The sequence below is a fragment of the Eutrema salsugineum genome, unplaced genomic scaffold, assembly GCF_000478725.1.
Source record: "Eutrema salsugineum unplaced genomic scaffold, Eutsalg1_0 scaffold_1, whole genome shotgun sequence".
Lineage (NCBI taxonomy): Eukaryota > Viridiplantae > Streptophyta > Magnoliopsida > Brassicales > Brassicaceae > Eutrema > Eutrema salsugineum.
The window spans coordinates 5,472,564-5,489,520 of record NW_006256909.1 but is presented as its reverse complement, the minus strand read 5'-3'; the positions used below and the strand labels follow the sequence as shown (position 1 = coordinate 5,489,520).

The window sequence follows — 16,957 nt, the reverse complement described above, 5'->3', positions numbered from 1 at the left end:
AGTATGAATCATTCCATCTTCAAAGCTTCAGCTTCTGTTTTCAATGGTGTAGGGGTAGGTATAATTGCTGTTTGTCCTCTAATAACTATTTGGCCATTCTTCTTATATAAAACCCAACCTACGCTTGCACACTGATTTGGAGAGATCCATGAACCATCCGTTAGACAACAGTAGTCAGTGGTCTTAATAAGCACGTCTTGAAATGTTTTCACTTGGTTCACAGTCCGTTCCGAAGCGTTAGAATTAACATGAATCAACTGAGATTGAGACTGATTAAGTTGGACAGCCTCATTCCAAACTTGATAATCAAGTAGAGTCTTATTGATAATATCTGGAATTGATCATGTCTTATTATTGAAAATAAGATCATTTCTCGCTTTCCAGATTCTTCAACGGAAAGGGAATAAACTAACGTCCTCTCTATAGTTATCATTTAGAATAAACTAACGTCCTTTCTATAGTTATCATTTAGACTCTGCATTGATTCTAGATTTTGAACGAAGGAGTTATTAAGAAGAGAATCACCTGATGGAGTTGGTAATGGAGCCTGTTCCCAACGTGATAATGTCTTTTTAACATTGCTTATCCTGTATAGTCCTCCAATTGTTTCTTTTCAGGTAAAGATCGTTTTTTTACAAATGAAATTAAGGTTTAAGTATATTAATCAAATTTAAATTTCAGCTATACGTGATGTTTCAATATTAATCAATTATGTATATATAAATAGATAGTTGGATGTAAACGACGAAGATTAGTTAGTTACTTGGCGGATATACATCGTCTAATATTTTTTTTTTTGTGCAACACATATTATAAAATATACACATTTACATTTTACACTTATCAAGCAAAGCTTATCCTGTAGTTGTGCATATGCATGATGTACTATTTGTATGCAAAATGCCCCATACCTATGAGGTGGATCGGAGGCAATGAACCCACCATATAAACACATTTCCGTAATTATAATAATCGAATGCTTTTATTTATAACTTATGAGAAACACAAAAAAACAAATTTAATTAGCAATGACGACCAAAGATAGTTTGACTTGAGAGAGCATATTGGAATATATATATATATACACTTGTTATAATATGAGAAAATGATAATTTAAACGCTTTGATATATTCGACATAGTTGCTAAGCTAATTGACTCCTTTTAAAAATATTATACTTGTTTGTTGGTCGGAAAAGATAATAATACGTTTTTTTATTTACATCAGATAATAATATGTTTTATGATTGAGATAATATAAATTTTGAGATGGCGCAGACAAGAAGTCGGTGTAGGATTTGGGAGGTCACCCCATTTGAATTGGAGTTCAAAATTGGACTTATTGCACACTCAGAGACACGGCCACGTGCGACAAAGAGTACGTTGACTTTTGACCGGGTCCCTTAAAATACACCGCACGTGTGGTTGACACAGCTTTGGTCTTCTTTCGGGCTTACACAGTGGGCCGTAGAGACCAGAGATCTTGGTCCATTTTTACTGTTGTAGTAAAACGACAGTGTCTGACTAGTTCTTCAATTCCATTGTATCTTCAACTTTGAATCATTTGTAGAAGAAAAAAATGACGTTTTGACTCCACGTCTCCACCCCCCTAAATTATTATTCTTTGGATTTATCAATCAACCGAGTCAAGAAATTTCTTTGGTACAATCTCTAACATTAAATACAATATATATATAATGTTTTGTAGTCTTTAGATAAGTTCAGTCGTAGCGTAGTGTATCATTTATGGACCTCCAAAAAATAAAAATTTGACTATAATATGGCGTTTTTGCGCCTCTTTGAGACAACAAAAACCGTATTTAAGTTTAAGATTGATAATGGAACAGTGTTAATGTTTTTTTGTTGCTATATTGAGACGATGACATAAACATTATAATATCATTTTAATTAGGATAAGAAAACAACACCTAAACAATGCTCATCATGGGTTGTTTGAATATTGGGACATTCGAATATACACGCAGACACGCATAATGCACTATGAAATATTTTTATGTCTCAGGCCCATTGTTTTCTAAAAACCATCATAAATATCTTATTTTTTGTCCTAATCTTTCCGAACCAATCTGTTAGTCCACGACCAACCACATGAGATTTGTTTACATATTTTTAATATGCCAACTTACATGAACTATGATGATAAAAAAAGAAGTTACGTTAACCAGTGGAATGGTAGTAATTACTAATTGCTATGCTTTTGTGATACTATTATTTAACTACTCAATTCTTTCTATTATGTGACCCACATGGAATTTCCTTGAATCAATAGTTCGATTGCTTTAGGATACCATCATTTCGACTTTTCGTTTTGTCCTAACAATTGATATGTCAATTTAAGATTCACAGGACTTATTTCAGTATATTTATCTTGTTAGGTCGAAGTCAGAAACCATATTTGAGCATATGTGTATTTATTTGTTACTGTAATATGTGTCTGTTTTTTGTGTTTAATTAATTTTGTCAGTCCTTTCAAACCATGCATGATTGCCACCCACTACTTTTTAAGTATGCTGGTTGAAAACTTTAGGGTTTGAAACCTAATTTACAACATTTTTATTTTGAATATATAGACTATAGAGCATCTTATCGATTAAAAACGGCTAATTAGAAACTCTCAAGAATAAATGAAACCATAACCGAAGACAAAAAGAAGATCTCTCTTTTTTCATAACAGAAAGTCTCTTTGACATTAAAAATATTTACTAGATAAAAGCATCATCATCAAAAGGAATAATACTTAATTTCCGGGTCTTGCACATGCAACAACTTATACCCAACATAGTGTTGTCACTCTTTCATACAGCAATGGAATTATTATGTGAGATTTAGTATTATTAAATTCAGGGTTAGTTTATTTTGGATTTATTTATTCCCTTTTTATTTGGCATTACTTTCATGGATTATTTGGATATGTTATAATATTTGACCAAATTAGTAAGAGACCAATTAGTAACCCCTCTTTAAGTTTCAATTATTTTGTTTTATATGTCTTGATTTATTAGACCAAATGATATCATCTAAGTCGTACTTCAAATCGAATAAACCAATTTGATCCCCCAGGTTCGACTATTTTAAGTTATAAGACAAGTTTTGTCCCCTTGCTTTCTCCCATCTCATATCTATATATATATACATATGACTAATCCAGAAGAAGTTATTTTAATATTTACGATCAGTTGTTTTAATTTAGACCATTTATAGTATATAGATTAGTTACTTTTTTGTTAGATATTCTGATTTATCTTAGTTATATAAAATCTGAAACCTTACGTAAGCAAAACGCCAAAACCAAATATATCACATTTTTCCGAACAACTAAGAGTTAAGTTTAGTAGATATATACTTTCGTCAAGTATTAACAAGATAACCTTGGAACAAATCTGAATTTTTTTTAAATGTCTTTGCTTCATCAAAGAAGTCAATAGACATTGAAGTCGTAACTTGTATCCAAGAGATCCCATAATCGAATCAGATGTTGCTGTTATATATTAGAAGCAGGTCCGATTTAATCTAGTTTTGGATCTTTCTACTATGCTATGGATTTATTGGGGTCGTCTTTTTTCTTTAAACTATTGGGCCTTTAAAGAGTATAGTAAAATTTTGCTTTTAATTAATAAAATGTTAAAAACCAATAAGAACAATAATTTGGAAGCGTAGGATTCACAGAAATATATACATATTTAATGAGATTTATCGTATTATTATAAAAAAAAATTTTCCTTGGAATTTCAAATTAATTTAAAAAATATTTAGTTGATTTCAATTTTGGATAATTAAAAAAATGACGCAGAACAGAATTTGATTAAATTTACAACAATTTATTTCATGATTTCTCGTTACTATATATTTTTTGTGTTCAGAATTATTTAATGTTTTAAAAGTTTTTTTTGTTCAAAATTATTTGATGTTTTCACTTTTTAATGTAAAATTTAATAAATTTTTATTGTTTTGACCTTTTATATTCTGCAGATTGTTTTTTATTGGTTGAATGATATTTAAATGAATTATAAATAATATTTTTAGTATAGAAAAAAATAAAAATTAAATGTATCCTTAATCTGTGTGCAAAAATCTTAAACATCAAATAATTCTGACTAGAGGAAGTATATAAAAAGGATAAAAACCACTTTTCACCTCTGATTTTTCTATCACATAATCTGATCAAATTAGAAACATTTCGTGAAAAAAAATCCATTAATTATACAGTGTACATAAAAAATATACAGAGGAACTAAACCAATGGTTTTATTTTTATTGCCGTGATCCGAAGTAACTCATTTCAGTTTTAGATCATGTCCAAAACGAGAAAATCGCAAAATGCCAAAGTGTAAAAACTTGCTAACAAAGAATCAAGAATATAATAGAATTCATCCTTTGAGAGAACTCTAAGCAGCAGAAGGTCCCTTGAGCTTCTTACTTATGACAGCGATGTACTTCCCTTGATGGAATGCTTGCTCCAACTCCAACTCCGTTGGCTGTCTCGACCCGTCTCCGGCGAATGTTCCCGCCCCATACGGGCTTCCACCTTTCACCTTCTCCATCTCAAACATACCAGCTCCAAATGTGTACCCGATCGGGACAAATATCATCCCGTGATGAACCAGCTGAGTAATGGCAGTCAATCTACACAGAAAACCCGTTTTTTTTTTTAAGCAAGTCTGTCTCTTTGATGAGTGTTGTTTGGATTATGAAAAGTAACTTACGCGGTGGTTTCTTGACCACCACCTTGAGACCCTGTGCTGTAGAAGATTCCTGCTGGTTTACCGGCGAGTTGCTGAGTCCTCCAAAGTCCGCCTGTTGCATCCAAGAATGCCTTGAACTGAGCAGCCATCATACCAAACCTTGTTGGGAAGCCAAAGACAAACCCATCAGCCTCAGCGAGCTCGTTTGGGGTGATAATAGGAGCATCACTTTTTGGTGGTGCACTCATTTTAGAGAGCACATCTTCTTGGAGCGTCTCGGGTACCTGTCAAGAACAAACGCCAGTTTGATGCTTCAGTGTTCCCAATGATTCTCTACAGGTATATATATATATATATTCAAATATTACTTATGATGAGAAAATAGATACAGAATCAAGGAACTTAGCCTTTTGGGAGCAAACTAGAGACACTAAAAGCAGAGCTAATGAAAAAATATGCCGCTGGGATGATAACAAGTAGTCATGTTAGCATGTGTAGTTGTTCTACATCGAAAGTTGAAAGATTTACAAATGAATGCTGGCAGAGACAAAGGAGAAAACGAGAATGTTGGCAGCTACAAATGTATAAGTAAATCAAAATTCAGACTGTCTTCTTCTTTCTTTCAGCGAATAAAGTGTCAAGCAAACTTAAGTTTTTGATGATAAAAACTCAGTGAAGCACACTTTGTTCAAAAAGCAGAGAAGACATTAGGACATGCCAAAGAGATAATACAAGTTAGAATTAATATGTAGCTCGTGGATTCCCAAAAACAGGCATATCGAAGTAAGTAGCCATCATCAGTCAATAGTGTTAAATCACTCAAAAAATATCAAATAGCCTAAGAATGCTAGCAGCTAAAAGATATTACAGGAAATTAAAATCAAGAAATGCATCCCCCCTTTCTTTCAGATACCAGATAACTAGTAGTTTCTAGCCTCAACTCCTCTACATTTACGAAGATTTCTATTTAGTTCTTGCCCATGAAGCTGTCTACTGTAACCTAGAATCTAAGATTTTGGTCACGAAAAGAATGAAGGGAGCTCATAAAGCAGGAAAACGCACTGACCTGCCACAGTTTGGCTTCAACTCCTTCAACAGAAGCAGCTCCTTTCCTTATCTCTTGTGCTAATTTTTCCACATGTCCGTACATGGAGTAGTACCTGTTACACTGACCAGATTGTCAACGACCACTAAGCTGCATCAATCCACATCATAGATAGCAGAGTTTCAAAAGTAAGGCAATGCAACACCAGATCATCGATCGATTCTAATTGCAACTTAACATTTAAACCCGCAACAATGAAAGCTGTCAAATTACAGTCGCGAAGGCAAAGACAAGTCAACAGCTCGTCGGAGAATATTCACAATGAAAAAATCATACCATTTACGTTTGGTAGAACAGCCATTAATCAAAACGAGTCACTTGGAAGAAAAAAAGAAAAAAGCCGAGAACTTTGACCGATCGATTATTGATGATCGCACATTTGATACGCAAAAGAGAAAAAAAAATGGTCTTTACATACACGATATAAACTTTGGTCGCCATTGAAGAAATGCCCTCCTCCTTCTCGAGAATCTCTCTATCTCTGAAAGCTTTTCTGATTTTCTTGTTTCCGAAAATCGAGCTCCAAAGTACAACAAAGTCTTAAACTTTATGGTCTCTGGATCGTTTTCTCTCTTTGGAGAATTTCAAGGCAGCCCCTTAAAATTGATCAAATTATGTTTCAATCCCTTTATTTTAATTGTTATTCCAGGAAACTCTTTAATTGTGAAATTTACTTGACTACTCCGCTCATATGTATAATTTTTGTAAATTGGTATAGACCATAAAGTTTTGTGATTCGTATATAATGTTTTGTGAGAATTTTGGATGCACATTGCACAAGACTCTTTTGAAAATTTTCAGTTATAATATACGTATAATTCCATGAATTTTATGAATAGTAAACTCAATAAAAATGTGAAAAAATGTAACAAATGAATCAGTCGAACTAAAATCAAAGAAACAGAGAAACCCACGAAATCATCCGGAGAATTCCTATCTCTCCGGTGTCAATGTCGGCGCGTGCAATCGCCGAACTCCTCCTCGATCGCCTCCGAGACGAGACACCGCGACGCCTCCATCAAGTCGGGGCTAAGCCTAAACATCAGCACGCAAAACTCCATCTGATTCAACGCGCCGTCGCAGTCGAAATCGCCTTCGTTAATCATACACCGGACGTCTTCTTCCGTCAAATCTCCGAGACCCAGAACCGCCGCCGCGTTCCGACGGAGGCTCTCGAAAGTAATGACACCTTTCTCTCGATCCATCAGCAGCTCGAACCCGTTGCAGAGCTCTCCGATCAGATCCTCGCCGCCTAGCTTCCCGGCCATCGCCGGAAGGAAATCGTGGAAATTGGGTTCTGGGTTTTGTTGGGTCGGTCTGGCTGGTGAATTTGGAGACGCCATTAGGGCGAATTACAGTTGTTGAAATTCGAAGTTTATTGACGAGAGGATTTAGAAAAGTCTTGGTTTTTTTTTGTTGTTGCTTTGAGGTATGATAGAGAGTGAATATATAAAGGAGGAGATTTTGGGATTTCCGAGAAGGAACAGAGCCATGGAGGCCAACTAGATGATAATGGAGAAGGAAGGTCAGGTCCGTGTCCGGGAAATTGCGAGAATAATCCCCAAATTGTTTGTTGTCAGGTTTCTTCTCGGAAGCTTGTTCAGGGGTAAAATCGTCAATTTCACGAAGGTGTCGTCTCTATTTTCCCGGACACGGAAAGTTGCGTGTGTGTGAAAAGGAGATGAACGGAGGGTAAAATCGTCCGCTGCTTTATGTAGAAATTGAACGAGTAAAGTAAAGGAGGAATTGTTTGTTAAATAATTGAAGCATGACATATTGACATTGGTTATTTTTCCTTTCCTTATAAGGAGACCAAGAAGATTTGCAAATACAAAGTATTGGTTGGTCAAAAAGAGCCATTAGTCTCCCAAGAAAACTTCGCAGAGAAAACAAAGGATAATGACTATATTGATTCTACTATTTCAAAAAAAATAACTTGAACAAGAGACACATCATAAACTCTCTCAAGAACTTTTCATGCTTGTCGGCTTCTCTAAACTTCACTTTTTAATCCAGAGGACCTCACGCTTAGGAAGCAATCCTGACGTATTCAATCTGTGACTAAACATATTGTTAGTTGGTCTGCCCGTTCTCTATTGTATGTCTCTATTTTAATTAATAACTAAAAAGCATAACCAAATCTTGCTTATCCGATAGGCGATAGTCATTGTCATTATTTCATGATTATCATGTATATTTAATTTAACCGAGATCTCAGTGCAATAATGCTTAAAAAGAATGACTCAGGTTCAAAGAACGAACATTGAATCATGATGCATGAGCATGGCTAATGATATCTTTGGTCTTGCCTCGCTTCGCTTATTGGCTTGTCTTTCTTACTGCCATTCTGCTCTTTTAAAACCTCTCATAAATAATATTTGTTAAGTATATCCCACAAACTCCACAAAACTAACTTTTGTATAGGCTCATCGTATGTGACCCCCAAAAATAACTATCATAAAATTGATAATATTCTTGAGTTATTTATATAGTTGAAATTGTATATTTGTATTTATATATCATCTGATATTTGATCGATTTCTACGTACATCGGGCCTTTATCGATTTCTACTCAATTCATCTTGCATCTCGATTTTTATTTTCTTAGTAGGTTACATGAAGCTCACCAATAGCTTCACCGTGTGCCGGCCCACAAACTGAATCAAATCATCAACACCGATCGTGCAGGACTTCGGGTTGGGTCGAGAAAACCCATTACAAATTCACAACATATTGAATACTCAATGAACTTTAACCCATTTAACCATTTTTTTTTTGTCGTATCTTTTTTTTCCAAAGAAGCAAAATAATAAGGCTCCAAATGAAAAATAAAATTGCTGTTAGAAAATGGATAATCATCTATTACCGACATATAACTCTACCGACACACATCTCTATTATTTTATTTATGTATCTCCAACTATAAATGTGTACTTAGCCTTTGCAAAACCATATATTAAAAAGGTAGAAAATTCTCAGTCTCCACTCTAATTTTCTCTTCACTCGTAATTTTTTAAACATCACTCAACATATAGATTATATATTAAATAAAGCATTTTGATGGCAATGAGAACATAATCCTTGTGACTAAAACAACAGAGAGCAGATTTCCTGCTGTTCGCTTGTCTGAAATTCCGACGGCTATATACTATACAGTTTATAACATTTGCATCTTCACATGAATTATTCCATCCTTTATCCTATATAGTAAGTATATTATAAACACACAAATAATTCTTGGGCACGATGTGGTTGACATTAGGAGCAAATAATAAACAACACGATATTGCACAGCTACTCATTGCAATGCTCTTCCATGTTTCTCGTTTACAAATAATAAACAACTATTCCATCGAACCAACCTTAACCAAGTTCCTTTCTAGTTCCAATATTTAAATAAAAAAAATAACAGATTAGCATCATTTTTTTATATAGCAACGTCGTTTCCAACTCTCTCTCTCTCTCTCTCTGGTTTCACAGAAGCCACCATGGAAGCCATTAATGTGCTTCCTCTGCTTCTCATCTCTCTGCTTTTGACTTTTCTTGTCGTACAAGCAACCAATATTATTACATCAAACCAGACTCTAAAAGACGGAGACACCATTGTGTCAACAGGTGGGAGCTTTGAGCTCGGTTTTTTCTCTCCAGGAGGGTCAAGAAATCGTTATCTCGGAATTTGGTACAAACAAGTCTCTCTCCAGACCGTTGTTTGGGTCGCAAACAGAGATTCGCCTCTCTACGATCTCTCAGGAGCCCTAAAAATCTCTGGAAATGGGAGCTTATGTCTCTTCAATGGCAGAAACTCCATCATATGGTCATCATTTTCTTTGAAGAAAATCAGCGTAAGAAACCCGATCGTTCAGATTCTTGATACAGGTAATTTAGTTGTGAGAAACTCAGGGAATGAACAAGATTATATATGGCAGAGTTTAGATTACCCCGGAGATACGTTTCTTCCAGGAATGAAATACGGTATCGATTTTGTAACCGGAATCAACCGGTTCTTGACATCTTGGAGATCTCCAGACGATCCATCAACTGGTAACTACACGAACAAAATGGATCCAAACGGTGTACCGCAATTTTTCTTGACGAAAAATTCGGTTGATGTCTTCAGGGCTGGTCCATGGAACGGTCTAAGATTCACCGGTATGCCTCACCTAAAACCTAACCCTATCTATCGATTCGAGTTTGTGTTCACTGAGGAAGAAGCGTACTACACTTACAAGCTTGAAAACCCTTCAGTGATCACAAGAATGCAGCTGAATCCAAATGGAGCTTTGCAACGTTACACTTGGGTCGATAGCCTTCAAAGTTGGAACTTCTATTTATCGGCTCAAATGGATAGTTGTGATCTCTACACGTTGTGTGGCTCTTACGGAAGCTGCAACATCAATGAATCTCCGGCCTGTAGGTGTTTAAAAGGGTTTGTTCCTAAATTCCCAGAGGCTTATTTTGCAGGAGACTGGTCAGAAGGGTGTGTTAGAAGAGTGAAATTGAATTGTGGTAAAGGCAAAGAAGACTTTTTGAAGATTTCTAAATTGAAGTTACCTGATACAAGAGCATCGTGGTACGATAAGAGCATGGATTTGAATGAATGCAAGAGGGTATGCTTGAGAAACTGTTCTTGCTCAGCTTATTCGCATTTTGATATCAGAGATGGAGGAAGAGGATGTATTCTTTGGTTTGGAGATTTGATTGATATAAGAGAATATAATGCAAATGGACAAGATCTGTATGTGAGGCTTGCTTCCTCAGAAATAGGTATGTTTTGTGAAACAAGAAACATTGATTTATTGAGATAAATCTTGTTAACTTTTGTTTTATTTTTCTGGTTCGATTACAGAAAAGTATAATCTTCATGACGTGAAGTGGAAGATTAGGATGATGCTGATTGTAGTATTTTCTACAGCACTGTTTCTTATTTTCCTCTACATAGGTTTGACTGTGTTTATTATGATGAAAAAGAAACTTGCAACAAAAGGTAAATGATTGAAGCTCTCAGAAACGAAGTATCTTGTTTTTCTATTGTGCTTAATAGTTAATTAAAACCTTTAATATATTCAGAAATTGCGCAGCGCAATACAGACCGTGTTTCAAGCAGGAAACAAGAGGACGAAGATCTTGAATTACCGTTTCTTGATCTTGACGCGGTCTCAGAAGCTACGGATGGATTCTCTGATGGGAATAAACTTGGACAGGGTGGTTTTGGACCGGTCTATAAGGTAATAACCACAGCATCTGGTCCAACTGTCATATTCCAATGGTAAGACGTTTTGATTTATTTTTCCAGGGAACATTGACTTGTGGACAAGAAATTGCTGTAAAGAGGTTATCAAGAACGTCGAGACAAGGGATAGAAGAATTCAAGAACGAGATCAAGCTAATTGCAAAGCTGCAGCATCGTAATCTTGTGAAGATTCTAGGGTATTGTGTGGAGAAAGATGAAAGAATGCTTATCTACGAGTATCAAAGGAACACAAGCTTGGATTCTTTCATTTTCGACAAAGAACGGCGCAGAGAACTTGATTGGCCTAAAAGGATGGAAATAATCAAAGGGATTGCTCGTGGACTGATGTATCTCCATCAAGATTCAAGGCTTCGAATCATCCATCGCGATCTCAAAGCAAGCAATGTTTTGCTTGATTCTGATATGAACCCGAAAATCTCGGATTTTGGGTTGGCTAGAACTTTGGGAGGAGATGAAACTGAAGCAAACACAACCAGAGTTGTTGGAACTTAGTAAGATTATCAATCTTTCTTGACTTCAATCCAAAGCAAGCTAACAATTTTTTTTTAAAAAAACATTTTTCTCTATCGTTATGCAGTGGATATATGTCTCCAGAGTATCAAATCGACGGGTATTTCTCATTAAAATCCGATGTATTTAGCTTTGGCGTTTTAGTATTAGAGATAGTGTCAGGAAGAAGAAACCGCGGATTTTGCAATCAAGAACACAAGCTTAACCTTCTTGGACACGTAAGTACATTAGCAGCAGTAATGGAAATTAGATAAGTCTTGTAATCTTAGCTTTATAACATATAATCAATTCTTCAGGCTTGGAGGCTATACAGAGAAGATAAGGCATGTGAGCTAATCGATGAAGCTTTCAAGGAGTCATGCACGGATATTTCTGAAGTGTTAAGAGCGATACACATAGGTCTGTTATGTGTACAACAAGATCCCAAAGACAGACCAAACATGTCTGTAGTGGTTCTGATGCTGAGTAGTGAAACGTTGCTTCTTGATCCGAAGGAGCCTGGGTTTTACAACGAACGAAATCTCTTGTTTTCTGACACTGTATCGATTAATATTGAGATTCCTTCCAACAATTTTCAAACCATGAGTGTAATAGAGCCCAGATAAACCTTATAATCGATCTTTCTATATTCTATATTAATATGTAACATTGTATATGTTGATTATTTCTTCTTTGGTGACACATTACATTACCAACCATATATAGTTTGCACATAATCTATATTTTTTTACCGACCTTGCAACATTGTAATGGAAACTTCGTTTACCGAACGTAGGCTTAGAGATGAAGAAACATCTGGAACGTTCCGGTTGGTGAAAAAACCGGGCTGTTTCGGGTGTGGGAGAGAACCATCACTCCCAAACATCAAGACAACAGAAGCCATGTTTGGTCTGTCTTCTGGTTTCTGTTGTACACAAAGCAAAGCCACATGGATGCATCTTAGAATCTCTGAGACATTACATGTCTCTTTTAATAAATTTTCCTCAGGGACTTCTATTTCTCTGTCTTCAATCCACAGCTTCCAAACCTAATAAAGACCAGCAAAAAATTGAGACAACTATTACGGTCTTTTACAAAATAAGGAATCCCACATAGAATTTTTTATAAACCTAATTTACTATATATTCACTTAGAGCTAACTGATTTTGAGAGATGGAGATTCTATGAACTTCTTGTAGTATAAGAGTTCAAGTTTACCCTGTATAGGTAATGTTTCCAATCCAAAAATGAAGATTTGATTTAAGAAAAATGATCTAAAGGAGCATAAAGTGGATAACTTACGTGTCCAAGAAGGTTAAGATCATGATCTGCATGATGAAACCCGCGATTCGTCTTGCCAGTTATGATCTCAAGTACTAATACACCGAAGCTGAACACATCGGATTTCACCGAGAAATGTCCATCAATTGCATACTCCGGAGGCATATAACCACTGCAAGTAGTTAATGGCAAAGCAGAGCATTATAATTTCTATAATCAATACGCCAATTTATATATGGAGAGAGGGAGAGGGTGATTGAATGTCCTTACTAAGTACCCACGACTCTTTTTGTGCTTGATTCACTCTGATCTCCACCAAAAGATTTAGCTAATCCAAAATCAGAGATCTTAGGGTTCATATCAGCGTCTAGTAAAACATTTCCAGCCTTGAGATCTCTATGTATGATCCTCAGTCTCGAATCTTGATGAAGATAAAGAAGCCCTCGAGCAATTCCATTGATAATGTTCATTCTCTTCTCCCAATCCAGTTCTTTACTTCTCCTTTCATCTTTATTTACATAGTAATTTTAAAAGTTATGCAATATGATGAGATTACCATAAAAAGCTACAAAAAGATGATGAGATTATCTTAAAAAGCTACAACAAGATGATGAGACTGAGTTTTGAAAGTAATAAGAACATACCGAAGATAAAGAAGTCTAAGCTTTTGTTTGGCATATACTCATAGATTAACATACGTTCTTCACACTGAATGCAACATCCTAAAAGCCTCACGAGGTTACGATGTTGAAGTTTCGCTATTAGTTTCACTTCGTTCTTGAATTCTTCCACGCCTTGTCCTGAGCACGCAGATAGCGTCTTCACCGCGATCTCTTGTCCATCCTCCAACCTACCCTGCATTGCTTTGCAAAGAAACTGGTCACAACTTAACACTCTAATCAAGAATATAAAAGCAAACTGTGATGAATACAACCTTGTAAACTGGTCCAAACCCTCCTCGTCCTAGAAAGTTTACGTGTGAGAAATCATCAGTGGCTATGGAAATCATTTTAATGTCAAGAATAGGCAAGTCCAACTCCTCTTCCTCAATCCCTTTTCTCCAATTTTCTCCTGAAAAAATAACAACCACCAAAATTTCAATATAAAAATATTTGAGAGCAAGATCTCATAGTTACAAAATATAACTGATTATTCAAAAAACTCACCACGATATCTCTTCAAAATTCTCTTCCTGCAGCAGGCAAACACTGCAACCAAAACAACTGCGATGCTCATCACTGATCCAACGACCATTCCCACCTTTTCTCTTCCTTTAAACTCTTTTTTGGCAAAACCCATTCTTATATAAACATCTTGTCCAAAGCTTGAATACTCTCTCATATCAACTAAGTCACCAAACCAAAGCAAACAACCTTTCCCTCCTTCACGAATATCAGTATTCGCGTAAGCCGTGCAGGAGCAGTTACTTGAACACTTGATCCTACAATCCTCAAGTGTCATCTTATTTCTTGAATCATACCAAGACCATGAAGTATCTGGTAACTTCATACCTGGAAACCTCACAAATATATCTTTCTTTCCGCAATTTGTTGGAGTCTCATGGACACACCCGTCTGCTCCTCTCGAGATATTCCATTGTCGACCTGATTTTGGCTTGAATCCTTGTAAACATGAACAAGAAGCTGTGTTTTTGCTATTGATCCCACAAACTGCATAAGCTCCACATATGGAGTAGTAGTCACACTCATCTTCGGGTGCTGTGTTTGCTAAGATCCACTGGTGTTGCTTCGACTGGATAAACCTCTGGAGTTTCCCTGTGTTGTTTAAAACCAATCTTGAGACAAGTTGGCGTCGAGGAGTCCACGAGTAGTTTACTTCTTGCTCACTCGACGTGAATTTGTAGTCGAACAAGCTGTTCTCTCGTCCCATAGCTGGAGCTCCGGTGAAGGATAAGCCGTTCCAAGACCCTAACCGATAGGAATAGCTCGGATCTCCTTTCTTCTTCAAGATCAACTGTGGAAAACCTCGAGTATCTAGAGACAAAGTGAATTCACCTGTGGATGGATCTTTCATGGTTTTCCAAGACGTTAGAGACCATTCTTTTTGTGTCTTGAAATTCTTTCCAAGCTTCATACCAGCCAGAATTGTATTCATGGGATCATCAAAACTCTGCCACGACAAAACTTCATCTTCATCACTTAAGAGAAGATTCCCTGTACAATTGATCTTCAAGTAGGGATTTTTTGCGGTTTTAGAAGCTTTTGATGATGATGATGACCACAACGCTCTGTGCTCCCCGTCGAATAGCTTAAGATCGCCACGAGAACTCAAGTTCAAGAATCCAGAAGTGCCATAGAGAGGATTGTTTCGGTTGGCTACCCAAACGACTGCAAATGGTTGCTTGTACCACAAGCCAAGAAACCGATGTTGAGGCTGTTCTTCTTGGTCAAAACTGAAAAATCCTAATTGGAAGACATTATCTGAAGAACTAAGAGTGTCTCCATCCTTAAGAGATTCTCTTGGAGTGATGACACTATAATCCAAAGAAACAGAGAAAGATGATGATAACAAGAACAGAGATACCCAAAACAGAGAAGGAATCTTTTCCATTGACTGAAGCATTTCTCTTTTTTTAAAAAGTATTTTGATCGAAAGAGCAAATCCTTCTCTTTCTTCTTTACCCAAGAAAGTGAATCATGATAATGCATATCATAAATATAAAATATCACATACATAATTTTTTTGACCAATTTCGTAATCTACTTGGCATAAGCGACAAGTCAACAGAAATTCAATGCAGCTTGAAATTCTTGAATGTGGCTATTGATTGTTGAAATTCAATAATAAAAAAAAATTCTTGAATGTGGCTATTGATTGTTGAAATTCAATAATAAAAAAATTTCTTCAGTATGCCCAAAAAAAAAGTAACTAGGGATTTTTGTTTGATTACAGAGACAAAATATGATCCACCAAATAAATTTAGAGGGCCAATGTTAAAAATTTCTCAGATTACAAGAGTGTCTAAGCCTAGCAAGGACAAAAACTATAAATAAGATGTAGCCAATCTTCCTTGACTTAGTCCCATATAAGGGACCTATTGAGGGGTCAAAATTAGATATTTATTGATAGTTTGATATATACATTACAACGAATCATTCAACTAAAGTGTACCCTTGCATTATGTTTATTGATCGTTTTCAGTGATGATCATAGAATTTAGTGAGGAACTTGTGGGTAGATAGATGCTAATTAATGAATGTTTTTAGTATTTACATAATTACATTCGTAATCTATATTACAAAAAAATTATCAAAAATAAAATCATTGCATTGAGGTTGTATTTGTAATAATGAAAATTATTACATACAGTGACCCATTACATAATGCAAACTTTTTTTTCGTTTCATTAAAAAGAAAGAAAAACTCTAAAAAGGTGTCTTTTTAAAGAAAAAAAACCATTAAAAATCCTTTATAAATGAAAAATAAGCTACTACAAATATGCCAATCAACTTCGAGAACATATGGTAGCAAACCCGGAACTTGGGTCAGTAGTCACTAGTCAGTACTATTGCGAAATCATACAAAAGGAAAAAGTAAGCAATCTTTGCAATCGCATCTCTTCTTAAACTACTAAAAGAGTCTAAAACTAAATCAACAATTGAGTATATATATTCAACAAAAACTACTGTACAAGAAACTTATTTTCCAGATTCAACAAATTGTTTTGTCAAGTCAGTGGAAGAGGCAGTCGCTCGATCGCAATCAGAGATTCAGAGTAATTACAGGTGGCCTTGTGACATGGAAATGGCTCAGTCAACGCAAAGGCTGCTCAACTTAGAGAAGTGGTCGCGCTGCATCTAATTATGTCAGGGCCCAAACACGGCCGAAATACGGCCCGAAGAAGGCCCAAATCGAGATGGACTTCTATCGAACGAGAACTTCGTTTCTAGAACATTAGTTGAATTACCTATAGATTCGATGATGTTTGTTTATATCACTCTGAAATCTGGATAGCAAAAGAAAAAAGAAAATAGTTCACATACGTTGGATAGATTTGATAATAAAAAAGTTTTAAATAGTTACAAATCATTGTCCTTCAACAAAATAGAACGGTCTAAATACACAACATACTAATCCATTTTTGGCTACTAGCATTCAAAAACCTAACT

At 35.7% G+C, this 16,957-nt stretch overlaps 4 protein-coding genes across 5 annotated transcripts; 1 reads left to right on the top strand and 3 right to left on the bottom strand.

The window, feature by feature from the left end:
• Positions 1 to 4,277: 4,277 nt before the first annotated feature.
• Positions 4,278 to 6,396, bottom strand: LOC18030021 (probable NAD(P)H dehydrogenase (quinone) FQR1-like 1). Its single transcript, XM_006413033.2, has 4 exons — positions 6,225 to 6,396; positions 5,768 to 5,861; positions 4,723 to 4,985; positions 4,278 to 4,642 (listed from the first exon to the last, which is right to left on the bottom strand). Exons 1-4 carry the CDS (start codon positions 6,245 to 6,247, stop codon positions 4,405 to 4,407), a joined length of 618 nt encoding a protein of 205 aa, XP_006413096.2. The 5' UTR covers positions 6,248 to 6,396; the 3' UTR covers positions 4,278 to 4,404.
• Positions 6,397 to 6,591: 195 nt separating this feature from the next.
• LOC18030020 (calcium-binding protein PBP1) lies at positions 6,592 to 7,261 on the bottom strand. The gene has a single exon (XM_006413032.2). It carries the CDS (start codon positions 7,147 to 7,149, stop codon positions 6,754 to 6,756), a length of 396 nt encoding a protein of 131 aa, XP_006413095.1. The 5' UTR covers positions 7,150 to 7,261; the 3' UTR covers positions 6,592 to 6,753.
• A 2,033-nt stretch (positions 7,262 to 9,294) lies between these two features.
• LOC18030019 (G-type lectin S-receptor-like serine/threonine-protein kinase At4g27290) lies at positions 9,295 to 12,172 on the top strand. Of its 2 annotated transcripts, XM_006413031.1 has the most exons (6): positions 9,295 to 10,570; positions 10,653 to 10,790; positions 10,874 to 11,031; positions 11,100 to 11,548; positions 11,635 to 11,785; positions 11,864 to 12,172. In XM_006413031.1, exons 1-6 carry the CDS (start codon positions 9,295 to 9,297, stop codon positions 12,170 to 12,172), a joined length of 2,481 nt encoding a protein of 826 aa, XP_006413094.1. The 2 variants fall into 2 exon arrangements, with proteins under 2 accessions (XP_006413094.1, XP_024005536.1); XM_024149768.1 differs by lacking the exon at positions 10,653 to 10,790.
• On the bottom strand, positions 12,129 to 15,480 carry LOC18030018 (G-type lectin S-receptor-like serine/threonine-protein kinase SD1-1). The gene is made up of 6 exons (XM_006413030.2): positions 13,994 to 15,480; positions 13,762 to 13,898; positions 13,472 to 13,682; positions 13,098 to 13,335; positions 12,849 to 12,999; positions 12,129 to 12,594 (listed from the first exon to the last, which is right to left on the bottom strand). The coding sequence occupies exons 1-6, from the start codon at positions 15,408 to 15,410 to the stop codon at positions 12,295 to 12,297; spliced, it is 2,454 nt and encodes an 817-aa protein (XP_006413093.1). The 5' UTR covers positions 15,411 to 15,480; the 3' UTR covers positions 12,129 to 12,294.
• Positions 15,481 to 16,957: the final 1,477 nt, after the last annotated feature.

What these genes read in the sequence shown, in the direction of transcription:
- LOC18030021 (XM_006413033.2), bottom strand. Translation starts at nt 6,247, where the DNA reads ATGGCGACCAAAGTTTATATCGT. An exon ending in GCGACCAAAGTTTATATCGT is followed by an intron (nt 5,862 to 6,224) that starts GTATGTAAAGAC and finishes TCAGTGTAACAG; the next exon opens with GTACTACTCCATGTACGGAC. An exon ending in GGTGGTCAAGAAACCACCGC is followed by an intron (nt 4,643 to 4,722) that starts GTAAGTTACTTT and finishes TTTTCTGTGTAG; the next exon opens with ATTGACTGCCATTACTCAGC.
- LOC18030020 (XM_006413032.2), bottom strand. Translation starts at nt 7,149, where the DNA reads ATGGCGTCTCCAAATTCACCAGCCAGACCGACCCAACAAAACCCAGAA.
- LOC18030019 (XM_006413031.1), top strand. Translation starts at nt 9,295, where the DNA reads ATGGAAGCCATTAATGTGCTTCCTCTGCTTCTCATCTCTCTGCTTTTG. An exon ending in GCTTGCTTCCTCAGAAATAG is followed by an intron (nt 10,571 to 10,652) that starts GTATGTTTTGTG and finishes GTTCGATTACAG; the next exon opens with AAAAGTATAATCTTCATGAC. An exon ending in ACCAGAGTTGTTGGAACTTA is followed by an intron (nt 11,549 to 11,634) that starts GTAAGATTATCA and finishes ATCGTTATGCAG; the next exon opens with TGGATATATGTCTCCAGAGT.
- LOC18030018 (XM_006413030.2), bottom strand. Translation starts at nt 15,410, where the DNA reads ATGCTTCAGTCAATGGAAAAGATTCCTTCTCTGTTTTGGGTATCTCTG. An exon ending in CTTAGACTTCTTTATCTTCG is followed by an intron (nt 13,336 to 13,471) that starts GTATGTTCTTAT and finishes ATGTAAATAAAG; the next exon opens with ATGAAAGGAGAAGTAAAGAA. An exon ending in AAAAGAGTCGTGGGTACTTA is followed by an intron (nt 13,000 to 13,097) that starts GTAAGGACATTC and finishes AACTACTTGCAG; the next exon opens with TGGTTATATGCCTCCGGAGT.